This window comes from Corylus avellana, chromosome ca1, assembly GCF_901000735.1.
Source record: "Corylus avellana chromosome ca1, CavTom2PMs-1.0".
NCBI lineage: Eukaryota > Viridiplantae > Streptophyta > Magnoliopsida > Fagales > Betulaceae > Corylus > Corylus avellana.
Window position 1 is genome coordinate 12,815,137 of NC_081541.1, and position 12,410 is coordinate 12,827,546.

At 36.1% G+C, this 12,410-nt stretch overlaps 2 protein-coding genes across 2 annotated transcripts; one reads left to right on the top strand and one right to left on the bottom strand.

Annotated features, from left to right (window-relative positions):
• The first annotated feature begins 1,396 nt into the window (after positions 1-1,396).
• LOC132167065 (uncharacterized) lies at positions 1,397-2,251 on the top strand. Its single transcript, XM_059577959.1, has one exon. It carries the CDS (start codon positions 1,529-1,531, stop codon positions 2,057-2,059), a length of 531 nt encoding a protein of 176 aa, XP_059433942.1. The 5' UTR covers positions 1,397-1,528; the 3' UTR covers positions 2,060-2,251.
• A 5,884-nt stretch (positions 2,252-8,135) lies between these two features.
• Positions 8,136-9,613, bottom strand: LOC132186014 (ethylene-responsive transcription factor RAP2-3). Its single transcript, XM_059599800.1, has 2 exons — positions 9,339-9,613; positions 8,136-8,883 (listed from the first exon to the last, which is right to left on the bottom strand). The coding sequence occupies exons 1-2, from the start codon at positions 9,529-9,531 to the stop codon at positions 8,285-8,287; spliced, it is 792 nt and encodes a 263-aa protein (XP_059455783.1). The 5' UTR covers positions 9,532-9,613; the 3' UTR covers positions 8,136-8,284.
• Positions 9,614-12,410: the final 2,797 nt, after the last annotated feature.

Consider the following 12,410-nt stretch of genomic DNA (forward strand, 5'->3'; position numbering starts at 1 on the left):
AAGGAATAATATGTGGAAGAGAGGATATGAGTGGTGAAAATTGTGAAGGGGAATAGCTCTATTTATAGGAAAAAAAACCAAATACTATTCCGCCTTTCATTTACAATTCTACCATTCATTTACTATTCCACCTACCAAATACTATTATACCTACCATTTACTATTCTACCTACCCTATACTATTCTACCTACCAATCTCCAATTACCATTCATACAATACCATAAATTTCTCAAGAATTAACATCATTGCCTAATATGAATATTAATATAATCATAGCATCAAATTAATATCTCTAAAATAAGACTTCCAAAATCTGAAGTGCTACAATTATTAACAGTAATTTATTGTAATTCTACTAACTTAAGAAGCCAAATATTAATTTTTGAGAAATTTAAACATAAATGACACTTGACATTGATTATAGTAAGTTAAAGCAAAAACAGTTTAAAAGAAATTTGTATCCCTCTTCTGATTCATGTTTTGATGGCACATTTAACTTGTAGGCGGACCTCCGTTCTTTTAAATTTCTTTAGTACTGCATAGAAATTTCTTCACTCTTAATGCTTAGTTGGTAGGTAGGTAGAGTTTGATTCCATTTTCTCCTAGTGTCTTTCTTCCTCCCACACAATGACACAAATACGGGATAATTCTTGTTCAATTCATTGTGTTTTGATCACTGTACATGAAAACATAATCTGTTTCCTGAAACTGGCTCAACTCATTCTCTGATTTCTGATTTCTTCTTTTGGAAATAGCTTTCAAAAAAACATGTTTTTAAAACAGTAAACAATGCAAGGATAGCATTAATCTAAAAGCTTTTTTTCCTGGTAAAAATGATAAACATTAATTTAGAGCATGTTTGAGATTGTGCTTGAAAATTTTAAAAGTGTTTTTAACGCTTAAAAAACCCGTTTGACAAAAAAATTATTCGTTTGGTAAAAAAATTAAAATCGCTTTTAAGGGTCTAAAAAGCTTAAAAATGAAACTTTTACTCAAAAGCTCTTTTTAACTTTAAAACTCTATTTCTCAAATGCAATCTCAAACATGCTCTTAAATCAATTTCAACTTCGTGTTTGTTGACCATTACCATTGAATTTTCTAATTTTCCCTTCGTGTTTGTTGACCATTACTATTGAATTTTCCAATTTGACCTTATGTAGTGTCGGTGTCTTTTACCTGAGCCATTTTTTTTCTATTTCTCAAAAGCAATCTCAAACATGCACTTAAATCAATTTCAACTTCATGTTTGTTGACCATTACCATTGAATGTTCCAATTTCCCCTTCGTGTTTGTTGCCCATTACCATTGAATTTTCCAATTTGACCTTACGTAGTGTCGGTGTCTTTTACCTGAGCCACTCTTAAGCAAGAATAACACGTTGCCTTTGAAATTTGTATTCCCAAACGTGGCTTTTCCCACCGTCTCTTCTATTTTCCCTCATTTCCCGGGAAAATAAATTCCAAACCCTTGCTCTTCGATTTGCAACCGATTCTCGATTTCGTTTCTCAATTCGACGAATTTATCATCATGGACGTCTCTCTCATCGCCGACACAGTAAATTTGGCCACCACGCAAGGCCTAGGGCTCGCCAAATTCCTTCTTCGTCGCCACAACAACAACAACAGCCACGTCTCGATCTCCGCCGTTCTCTTCGCCGTCGACGCTCTCGCTCCTCCGCCGGTCAAATCGAACTACTCTCGGACCGCTCGCCGGACTCTCCTTCGGAAAAAGCGTCGCACACGGCGGATATCTTTTAGCGGCGATTCCGAGGACGGCGAAGAAGACGACGGCTTTTTTGGCGACGGAGGCGACGGTCCGTTTGGCGGAGGCGCCGGCGGGGGCAGAGGATGGAATTTCGGTGGATTCGGAGGGCATTATTGGGATTCGTCATCATCGTCCTCTGATCCCGCTTTCGATTTCGTCTACGAGGTGATCTACTGGATCGCGCTCTCGAATTGCGTGCACTTCGCGTTCAAGAAGATCGTTCGGATCGTAGCGGATGGGATCGGAGACGGCGAGAGAGAGAAGGTTCCGATGAGGTTGTCATCGATTTGCTAACACGGTATCGCTTCGCTTCTAAATGCTCGACGTATAAATAGGTGGACAATTTGGGGGTCATTGATGTATAATGTATTTGATGGGGCTATTCTGAACTTGCGGTCTTCGTATATATTGTATATAATCTCATTGTCTATAAATTGGTGAATAATACTTGGTCCGTTATAATTATATATGATTGATTTTCAGACTTGTTCCTTTGCTAATTGATCATTCAGCTTGTTGTGGCTCATGAAATGGATTGGCATACGGAAATAATTTGAGGTTTCTGTTAACGTGGGAGCATTGCGATGTAATTTTGTGGGGATATATTTTGACTGAATATTATGTGATTACCGCATAATGCAGCCATGTCACGCAAAAACTGAGTTTTTAGAGCTTGGAGGTAATCGAGAGCTGTTATGTTTACGATAGTGATTCCTAATATGGAGTCGGCTTTGCGATGCCATATTTATCTCTTGCAGCTCCCCTCGTTGATGGCTATTCAACTTACATTGTCTGCAAAAGTAGTTTGTTTCAATATATTATTAGAATTGCTTTCTTAGAATAGTTTATACTCATTTTATGATAATGGTTATTTCTATCTGAAGTCTCATTGTGGGACAAGGTTGCTTTTTGTAATAATTTTTTTTTTTTTTGATAGAATGGTTGTTTCTAAAAAGTTTTGTGATACTGGTTGTTGCCATAGTCTCATGGGTAGTAGAATGGTTTGGATATGTGCTATGCATGTATCTGAACAGTGTATGTAGTTGGAGCAGGTTCTTGTCTCTTATTTATGTAGGTTCTGGTTGATGCTAGATGTTTGAAAAATCATCTTTATTGTCAACTCTTATGTGTATGTGAGTGTGTGTGTGTGTGTGTGAGAGAAAGAGAGCGAGAGAGAAGAGTTCTTTTGTTTCGACGTAAAACGTTTTCCGTAAAATATTTTTAGCATTCCACGGTGTTCAACCGTAAAACATTTTCGGTCAATCAAAAAAGACCCCATTGTTTTTCATAAATGTATTACATATTTTTGAAGGCGTAAAACATTTTGTCCATTGCTCCTCTCTTTAAAACTGACAAACACCCATACCATGGCACACCCAATACACCATCTCCTCTCCCGTCTGCACCAACTCATGCTGGTGCCACCCTCACCAGCGGAACATATTTTCAGTGCTAACCAAACAGCAAGGTAATAGCCAGATTTCGAAAAATCAGTAGTTTTCCTATAGAATGTTTTCAGCTGACAACATTTTACGTCAAAACAAATGAAACCTTAGTAACTATCGTTTATTCCTAGATTACCATCTTGGTTTTGTTGACCTAAATATTTTCCTTATTTAATAATATTATAAAGGTGGGGTTCTTGTTGACCTTAATGGTTGGACAAGCTTTTTCAATCTAGTTGATTTGGAGTGATAGCACACATCCTGCCTTACATGTTAGTTGGTTTGGTGAAGCGTTTTAGACATATCAGGAAGTTAAGCATTATTGTGGAGCAAATATAGTATGTAAGTTTCACTCTATTTGCTTTCCAAGATGATCAGTGTATGCAATTAATGCTAGTTGGTATCCAATTCACAGTAACCCTATGATCAGGAGTCAGGTATAGTCATTTTCGCCCATCTTTTCATACAATTTTATTGTAGAGGCTTTGTTGCTTTTTCTGAGTTACTTTTTCAGATCTCGTGAGATTGCAGGTTGCATATGCCTGTTAACCTCGTGATGTTTTACGAATCTGATATCTTCATCTTTAATCAGGGATGCCTCTGTTGCATGTTTTTCTTCTTTAAAGCAAATAGGGAAACTATATGATTCCTTGTTATGCTATATCTGCATCAGGGTGTGACTGCAGGGATGTTTATTTTGTTCTATAGGCTTATGCGCTGTAAAATTTGGTTGCACTTGCACATATCCACTGGCCTGTTTCATGAAAAATGCTGGAGGTGCCAAGTGTGTTTTGATAGATCTCACAGCATTTCTGATGCATTTTGTACTGAAGGATAGTATTTATAATTACATCACAATGCAACTATAAAGCCAAACTTTCCTACTTTGACATGATCCAGTCGGAATGTGATTAGGTTTTATTTGGTACTGTTTGAGACTTAGGCAAACACCTCAGTGGTATCTGTATTGACTTGGAATCCATTGAACCAATCAACAGTAACATTGGCATGAATCTATTGAGTTCGAATTCTCAAGGGCTTCTATTGATTTGAAATCACAAAATCTTCATAGAGATCTGCTTATAGGATCTTGTTTGCGTGTGTACATATGTTTCTTCTATATATAATTGGTTAATTGAAAAACTGAATATAAATCATCTCATCTCAGTAGCTGCATTTTGATATCCCTATCCCTTTCAATTATCCATCAAGCAACCACTGTTGAATTCATAAACAAATTAATAAAATAGAGTGGAAATTTCAGATGATTGAGCTAACGTGTAGAACGACCAGATTGTCGGCACGGACTTTCGAACTGTTGTCGAAGAACAGACACAACATAACAAATTCCATGTTGGTGCTTTAATTATATATTTCTTATCAAATAAGTTTTCAAGTTGCATTTAGGTCCCCCTCTTGGAGCCCACAAGAAGCAACTAATTCTAAGTTAAGTGCCAAATATTAGAAGTCCTCTATGATTTGATGTTGATGAGCTGAGTCAGCTGACACGAACCTAATTATATATATATATATGACCTATATATATACAGCATTTTGAGCTCAGGGAACATCCTTAATTGTAATTATTAGACTCTAATTATATATTAGCGTAGATATGTATGTTTTGTAAGCATCCTATTGTGCCCCCACATAGATCCGAGTGACGACAGATTTGGTTTGGTTCATGAACCTCTGTTTATGGGTGCACATCATTCAATTTTTTCGTCTACTTTTCTCACCTACATAAATTGACTTGCAGTACATGTTCCTGTTCTAAATTGTTTGCTGTGAGCCTTCTTACCAGTTCTTTGTCATCGTGATTACAATATACATTCCTGGGGCATACATCTCTATTTCACGTTCCTGCTACTGCCCTGTGCTAGTTTGGAGTTAATTAATTATGGAACTCTTCCTTGGTATATTGTCAACCATCTAATAAGTTCAAGAAGAGAATGCGTGCTAAACTCATTTTGCTCTCTCCATCTCATATTTTCTTTTTAGAAAATCATTTAAATTATGAGAAATGCTAAAAACTATATTTTTATTTCACAATTATCTTATAATATTGGCGTGACAACTTTATCTATCTCTTTGAATTATATTTTTCTTTCTTTTAACAATGATTACTCTTTTCATTAATGTTACAGCTATCTCACAATGATGAAGTGACCGTTCTAACTAATCATTAGATTTTTGATCCAATGATTGATTGGGGCTACCATATTAATATTGTGAGATAGTTGTGAATTAAAAATATGGATTCTAACATTACTTGTAACTCGGCGTCTTTTTATTTTATTTTAGTCTCTAATGTTTGTAAACCCCACATGTATATTTTTTACCATTTAAGATTAAAAACCCAAGGTTGAAGTGAATTTTTTTTTTTTTTTGGTTTCTGAGTTATTGCCTATCAATATTCAATCATGCATGCACGTTTATTCAATAAGAAAAAAATAAATAAAAAAAATCGTGCACGTTTCATTTGAATATCCCCAAAGTGTCGATTCTCCGGTTGTCATGTGAATTTCTTTTTGCGTTTCCAAATTGGTAAGCTGAGGGACGGGATTTCAACGTGTTGTGGTAAGTGGTGACACATGCACATTGAAGTTCCACAGCCTCACACTGTACGTCCAGTTTCAAAGTTTCAAGGGGTTGAAAAGGAGGAGGAATTATGGGACACTCTATTCTTCCTTTTCCTTGGGGTAACTCTCTAGCTAGCTAGCTCGCTAGTCCAAAGTGGTTGAAAGTATTTGGACATCTAACGTCAAAAAGTATAATTGTTTTCATTCGGTGACATTGTCTTAAAATCAACTTGGACTGGGACTTCACCTCGAGAGAGGCACCTTCCTTATTAATTACCTTAATATTATGTCAAATTATCTCTCTTACGACATTGCAACCTAGCTAATCTTTTTCTTAACCACCACCACGTATCGATGCTCAGTGTTGGGGATATAAATGGAGAATAACCAAGGACGGAGCTAAGCTAGACTTTGATATAAATAGGAACTAAAGGCCAAAAATTTTAGTGGGTAGAGGCCAATAAGCAAGAAAAAAAAAATTTTTTCCTTAATTTTTTTTTTCTTGTATTGGTAGGGGCCATGGCCTATACCAACCATCTCCCAGTTTCGTTCTGAAGAATAACTATGACTGCATACAAAATAACTGTACTATTAATCAAATAACTTTATCTTGTCACGTCACGTGAGAAGCATCAAGTAACAGTTATATTCAGGAGCATCTCTCGCATTAAAAAGAGTCATTTTTCTCTCTAAACGTTTTCTTTTTTGGGTGAGTTTTTCTCTCATTTTTCAGGTGATCGTACCAAGTATAAGTTACTTTGTGATCAGAAGCATATAGTGCTTAGCATATGGGCTTCTTGGAAGTACGCAATATTATTCCCGTAATTCCCCGGAGGCAAACCACACGTTCATGCGTAAGATCCCAACATGGTGGGTGGTATCATTCTCTTCCCCCAAGGGCACAAGAGCAATGTCTACCATTTTTAAACCCAAATGGCTTGTACGACCTCCCTACTGTATCATCAACTTTATAAATCCGTGATAATCTATGATTAATACCATAATCAAAATAACCCGACAATACTTAGAGCTACCAAATAGCAATGATTATATATAATGACCATGTTTTAGATTTTTTTTTTAAAAAAAAAATTTCAAAAATCAAAAACAAAGATGCATGCACTTTCTTTTTCTTATTTATTTATTATTTATTTTATCTCCTTCAACTTTGATTTGGCCGACAAGATCGATCTTGGTAGAAGAAAGTAGCCCCCCCCCATCTTCTTCCCCCTGCTTTGTTTTTTTTTATCTCCGTTAGTCTAAGAAGATTTTGTGCTTTTTACCACCCTTCCCAGTCCCCGCCTTCCCTTTCTGAAGATGTCGGCATATTATTATTTGGGAAAAGAAAAAAATTACTTTATTTTATTTTATTTTACCGCTATATAACTAGTTACAGGCCTCTATACTTCTAAGGATATGTGGCTTTTAAAATCATCATTGAGCTTGTAATTGATTATTATTATATTTTGATCAAATGATAATTTTAAAAGCAGCATCATTTTTTAAAAGACACAAAAGGAACTTATAAAATTACTCATATTTAACAACATTACCTCCGTCCTTCAATCGGCTAGAGACTACGCCTAAGTTTATATAAAATTAAAAATGAATTATTGCCTCACATTTCATAACTTTATAAATCACTTTAATTTTCCATCACATTTTCCGTCCAGGCAACTAGTTGCCATATAAAAGCATCTTTGTCGGGTCGTCTCAATTGCCACGTGAAAGCATCTTCCATCACATTTCCTATCTACCACTTGTATCAAATTCAAATTGGATCCTAATAAATAATAAAATTATCAAAAAATACTAAAAAAAAAAAAAAGCAAAAGAAAAAAGAAAAAGCAAAAGAAAGTTGAAGATGCAACTCAAAGTTCATGATACATTGAAATTTGACGTGGGTGGGTGGTAGGTAGGTATAACGTGTCGACCTACATGACATCTCTGGCATGGTACGTAGTAGAGATATTGTTTACGTGGTGTAAATTTTCTATTAAGGAGGAAGGGATACGTAAAAGTTTTACCAACAATTAATTCACTTCTAGAAAGTTTAGAAACCCAGTAAACATTTTTGAAATGGCGTAATTTTTAATTTTCCTTATTAATAATCACGATTAATGCCCGGAATCTCAGTAAGTTGAAAGTCTCCACTTTCTCTAATTATCACCGTCCAATAGTACGGATACTAATAATAAAAACCAATAATAATTAATTAATTAATTAATTAAGAGGGAATTATTAGAATCCAACGAAAGATGAGGTACATGCACCGAGCTCCGGCACGACTCACGAGACCAACCTAAAACAAAACAAAACAAACGCAGACAACGACAAGGACGATGACACACGCAAACACACGCCAAATTTATTTCTGGTATTTACGGCACCGAAAAAAGCATTAATAATAATAAAGCTAAAGCTACCATAATCACATAGACTCTCGCGTACACATGATCCCTCCATTGATCTTTTGGTGTTTTTGTCTAAAGCTAATACATGAGCTTCAGTTGTTGCTGGTGATGCGTTACCAGGTCGTCTAGTAGCCAGAGGTCGGCCGAGTCGAACTCGGTGCTTCCACCGAGCGAACACGGCTGCTGCTGCTGCTGCTGCTCAGGCTCCAAACCCAGAAACGATTCCAAGCTCGAGAATGGCTCTTTCAGCTCAAACTCCTCGTTCTTGCAAGGGTATCCCATGCCCATGCCCATGTTTGCTGGCGGTGGCGGCGGCGGCAGAGCCTCGGTGGTCTGGAAACTCGGCTGGGTTAATTCGGGAAGCGTGCACCTCTTCTTAGCCGGCGGGGGAGAGAGAGCCGGAGCAGGAGCCGGACGGGGTTTCATGTAAAAGTTGAGCTTGGCTTTGTCGCCTCGGATTCGCTTGGCGGCTTCGTCGTAAGCGCGTGCGGCTTCTTCGGCTGTGTTGTAGGTACCAAGCCAGACTCGGGCACCTTTGTGTGGGTCTCTGATCTCAGCCGCCCATTTTCCCCATGGCCTCTGTCGGATCCCTCTGTACACGTTCTTGCGACTTTTCTGACTCTTCCTCTCCTTTTCTGCAACTAATTGGCTTGTTTTCTGAGCCTTATCGCTCGTCACTGTAATAATACCCAAAAAAAACCAAATTAGAAAGAAAAAAAAAAAAAAAATTGTCTTCAATATTACTAGAAAAACCAGAACCACTCGTTATTTTTGTTGTTATTATTATGAGCACTACTCAAACATAAAGCAAGTTTGACAGTAGAGTCGGTTTACTAACAATCAAGTTATATATGGTCTTTTGGATAATTAATCTTACAGTACTGCCTAAAAATAGAATAACGATGGGCCAAAATAACCAAAGCAAATTAAATGAACAGAAGAAGAAAAACCAAAAAATAAAAATAATTAATTAATAGAAGACCCAGATAGAAAAGTCGAACAAAATCGAAGTTTTTGATGAAACCCAGATGCAAAAATGTCAACTTGCTAACAAAAGAAGTTAAATCCAAGTTTTTGATGAAACCCAGATGCAAAAATGTCAACTTGCTAACAAAAGAAGTTAATTACGTACCTTTGTTGAGTTGCTTGGGTTTTTGAGGGACCTTGTAGTCGTAGCCAAACTGGTTTGGATAAGCTCTACCATTAAAGGAGTCGAAGCCAAGGAGGTCGGAGTCGGTGTCAAGCTCGGACCAGAGCTCCTCAGCCGACAGCTTCCGGCCAGGCCTTATATCAACATAATCGGAGATGATAGCCCCGCCGCACATGTTTGTGCCACTTCAAGAGATAGCAGAAGAGAGAGACTCATAAAAGAGAAGTGTGTATAATGCGTTGATGAGAGACAAAGGCTATGCATTTGGGGAGTCTTTATAGATAGACCGACGGTTACAACCACTCGGCCCATAAACAGACAAAGCTGCAATAAAACCTTTCTTTTGGGCCCGGTTTTGTTTATGAATAAATAATATTTACATTCTAAACAATTATTATTTAATTAAATAATTCAATATTTATCAGGGACAGTAACATAATTTAAGGATTAAGGGAATATTATATAGTCTCTAAGAAGTAGCTCAATCGGCTAAGAACCACGTCTTATGAAGCAGAGGTCACTAGTTTGAATCTCCTCCCCCTCTTGTGTGGACATGTAAAAAAAAAAAAAAAAAAAAAAAAAAATTATATATATATCTCTAGCCTATTAGCTTTGAGATTTGCTGAGATACAAAAATAATTAAAAGATCAGATATTCTAGATTTCTTAATTTATTTTACAGGTTAAAATCGTTAAAACAATAATTGCGGTTCTAGTAAGAGTTTTACTGTAGTGAATGGGGATGGGGGGGGATCTGAGGGCGAGGAGGGACTTGATGTAAGACGAAAATGGCAGGAGTGACACGTGGGGGTACAGATAGGATTTGGCTTGATAGCGACCGTACGATTCATGGAGATTTTGGAAGTGAGTGAAGAATTGGGGTGCACTCGCATGCCTTTACGTGACAAATAGGCTGGGTTACCTAGTACGTGGCGGCGTGTGGTTGGAGGAGCTAGACGACAGTACTGTGTAACCGTGGCCGTGAAATGAAACAGCTGGTGTAACGTACGTCCAGGAGTGGTGCCAAAATTTAACCGCCACGATGACGGAATTCGCGCGAGCGAAACCTATCAAAGGACCCTGGGATTCTGCAAGTATTTACGAAGGAAACCAGAGCACTCTTTCACGCTCACGGGAACATCGCATGCTCTTGAGTTTCAACCCTTCATTTCATTGTTTATGCATGATGATGATGTCATCCAAAAAAAAGAAGAAGAGAAAAGCGTGAAATGCAAGCATTTAAATACATATTGTAACAATACAAAAAAATAAAATAAAATAAATCCAAATTGTATGTATAAATATAGGACATAAATTTTCTTCAAACCAGTTTGAATAAAATATTCTCAAACTCATGTAAAATAGTGTCACGTGTCTATAAACATTTAAAAGGCACATTAAGTTTAGTTTAAGTTAATAAACTACTATTAATGAAGTTAAAAATTTAATGTACATTTTAAATGTTTACAGACATTTAATACTATTTTACATAGGTTGAAAGATATTTCCTTTTGACTGGTTTGGAGGAAATTTTGAGAGAGGTGTGACAAACTAATGTGGTAATTTTAGGTGAGAATATATATCATGTTGTACAAATTACAATAATATTAGTAGCATCACAAATATGGAATTTGATTAAAAGCCTTATGTGAGTTCTTGCCCAAAACTATAGCTTTTCTAGTAATATTGACGTTCCTTCTATCAAACTTGAGGTGTAATGTTTTTTTTTTTTTTTTTGATATGTCTACACAAAAGAATGGGAAAAAAATTCGATTTAGTTACATCCGTTTTACGAGACGTGATCTATATATAGCTAATTGAACTATCCTTTTTTTTTTTTGACATGTCCGCACAAAAAGGGGGGAGGGGGATTCGAACTAGTGACCTCCACTTTATTAAGTGTGGTCCCAGCCGATTAAACTACCTCTTGGGGACCTAATTGAACTATCCTTGGAGACCAATTTGAGGTGTAATTCATTGATGGTTAATGCAAGATTTCTGATTATTTATATATATAGTAACTTTGATATGAGTATTATTTTAGTAGTTATACTTTTTATTTGTAAAATTTAGTCCATGCTTATTACATTTATGATCAAATCTAATCACGTGAGATGTATATGACTTTTCACAACATCATTGCTAACAGAAAAATTAAATGAAATTATTTATCTCTTTCATATCTAGTTTCCATTACAAAATAATAATATGTTTCTCTCCACTCACTTGGCTGGTCATTCCACTATCATTGGTTTGTTTTTTTCCTAGTTAAATAGCGGAAAGGTTACATATATGGGATCTATAAAACCCAAAAAAAGAAGGAGAGAACTCAACAACAAAAGACCTAAAATAAAAATATATTACATAAATTAAACCACAAATAAATAATAAGAAATTGGTCAAAAAATGACATGGTCATTTGTATATTAAACAAAAACCAAGAAATGAATCTTAGAAGCGGTAGCCAAATAAAAAATGGTACAAAACCGAGTAGAAACCTCAAAAAATTTCTCAACCCTTCTCGAACCCCCGCTAAATAGCTGCAATAACCGCCCCGCACTAAACACACGAACACGATGCAAGGCATAGCATAAATGAGACCGCTGATCATTTCATAATCCACCCCATCATAGTTCCAATTTTTTTTTATTTTTTTTTGGACTTTTTATTATTCGTCATATCCAGCTTGTCTTGTTTTTGCTTCGAGTACTTCTTCCAGTTCTAAGCAACAGTCATACCCAAAAGAAGAATGATCTATAGATAAAGGTTGCACAACTTGCACTAGCCATTAAGAAGACAATTATGATAGATATTCAATTTACTTGACAAAACATTTGTTAGATTTAACAGAAAAATCAATTACAGATAGTTTGTGGTTTGTTAGAAATATAATGTGCATTAATTAAACTTAAAAAATGTAAGAGGACTGAATTTACACTTTTGTCAAAGTCCAAGGGTGATATTAATTTGCTTCTTCTTTATGCTGGGTCAGGCATTCAACATTTAATATACATATATAGGTATTAAATATTAGTTATTAATTAGCACGTGTAGC

Bases quoted from the DNA above. Each gene is read 5' to 3' on its own strand.
- LOC132167065 (XM_059577959.1), top strand. From the start codon at position 1,529: ATGGACGTCTCTCTCATCGCCGACACAGTAAATTTGGCCACCACGCAA.
- LOC132186014 (XM_059599800.1), bottom strand. From the start codon at position 9,531: ATGTGCGGCGGGGCTATCATCTCCGATTATGTTGATATAAGGCCTGGC. The intron at 8,884-9,338 runs GTACGTAATTAA...GTATTATTACAG, and splicing joins ACCCAAGCAACTCAACAAAG to TGACGAGCGATAAGGCTCAG.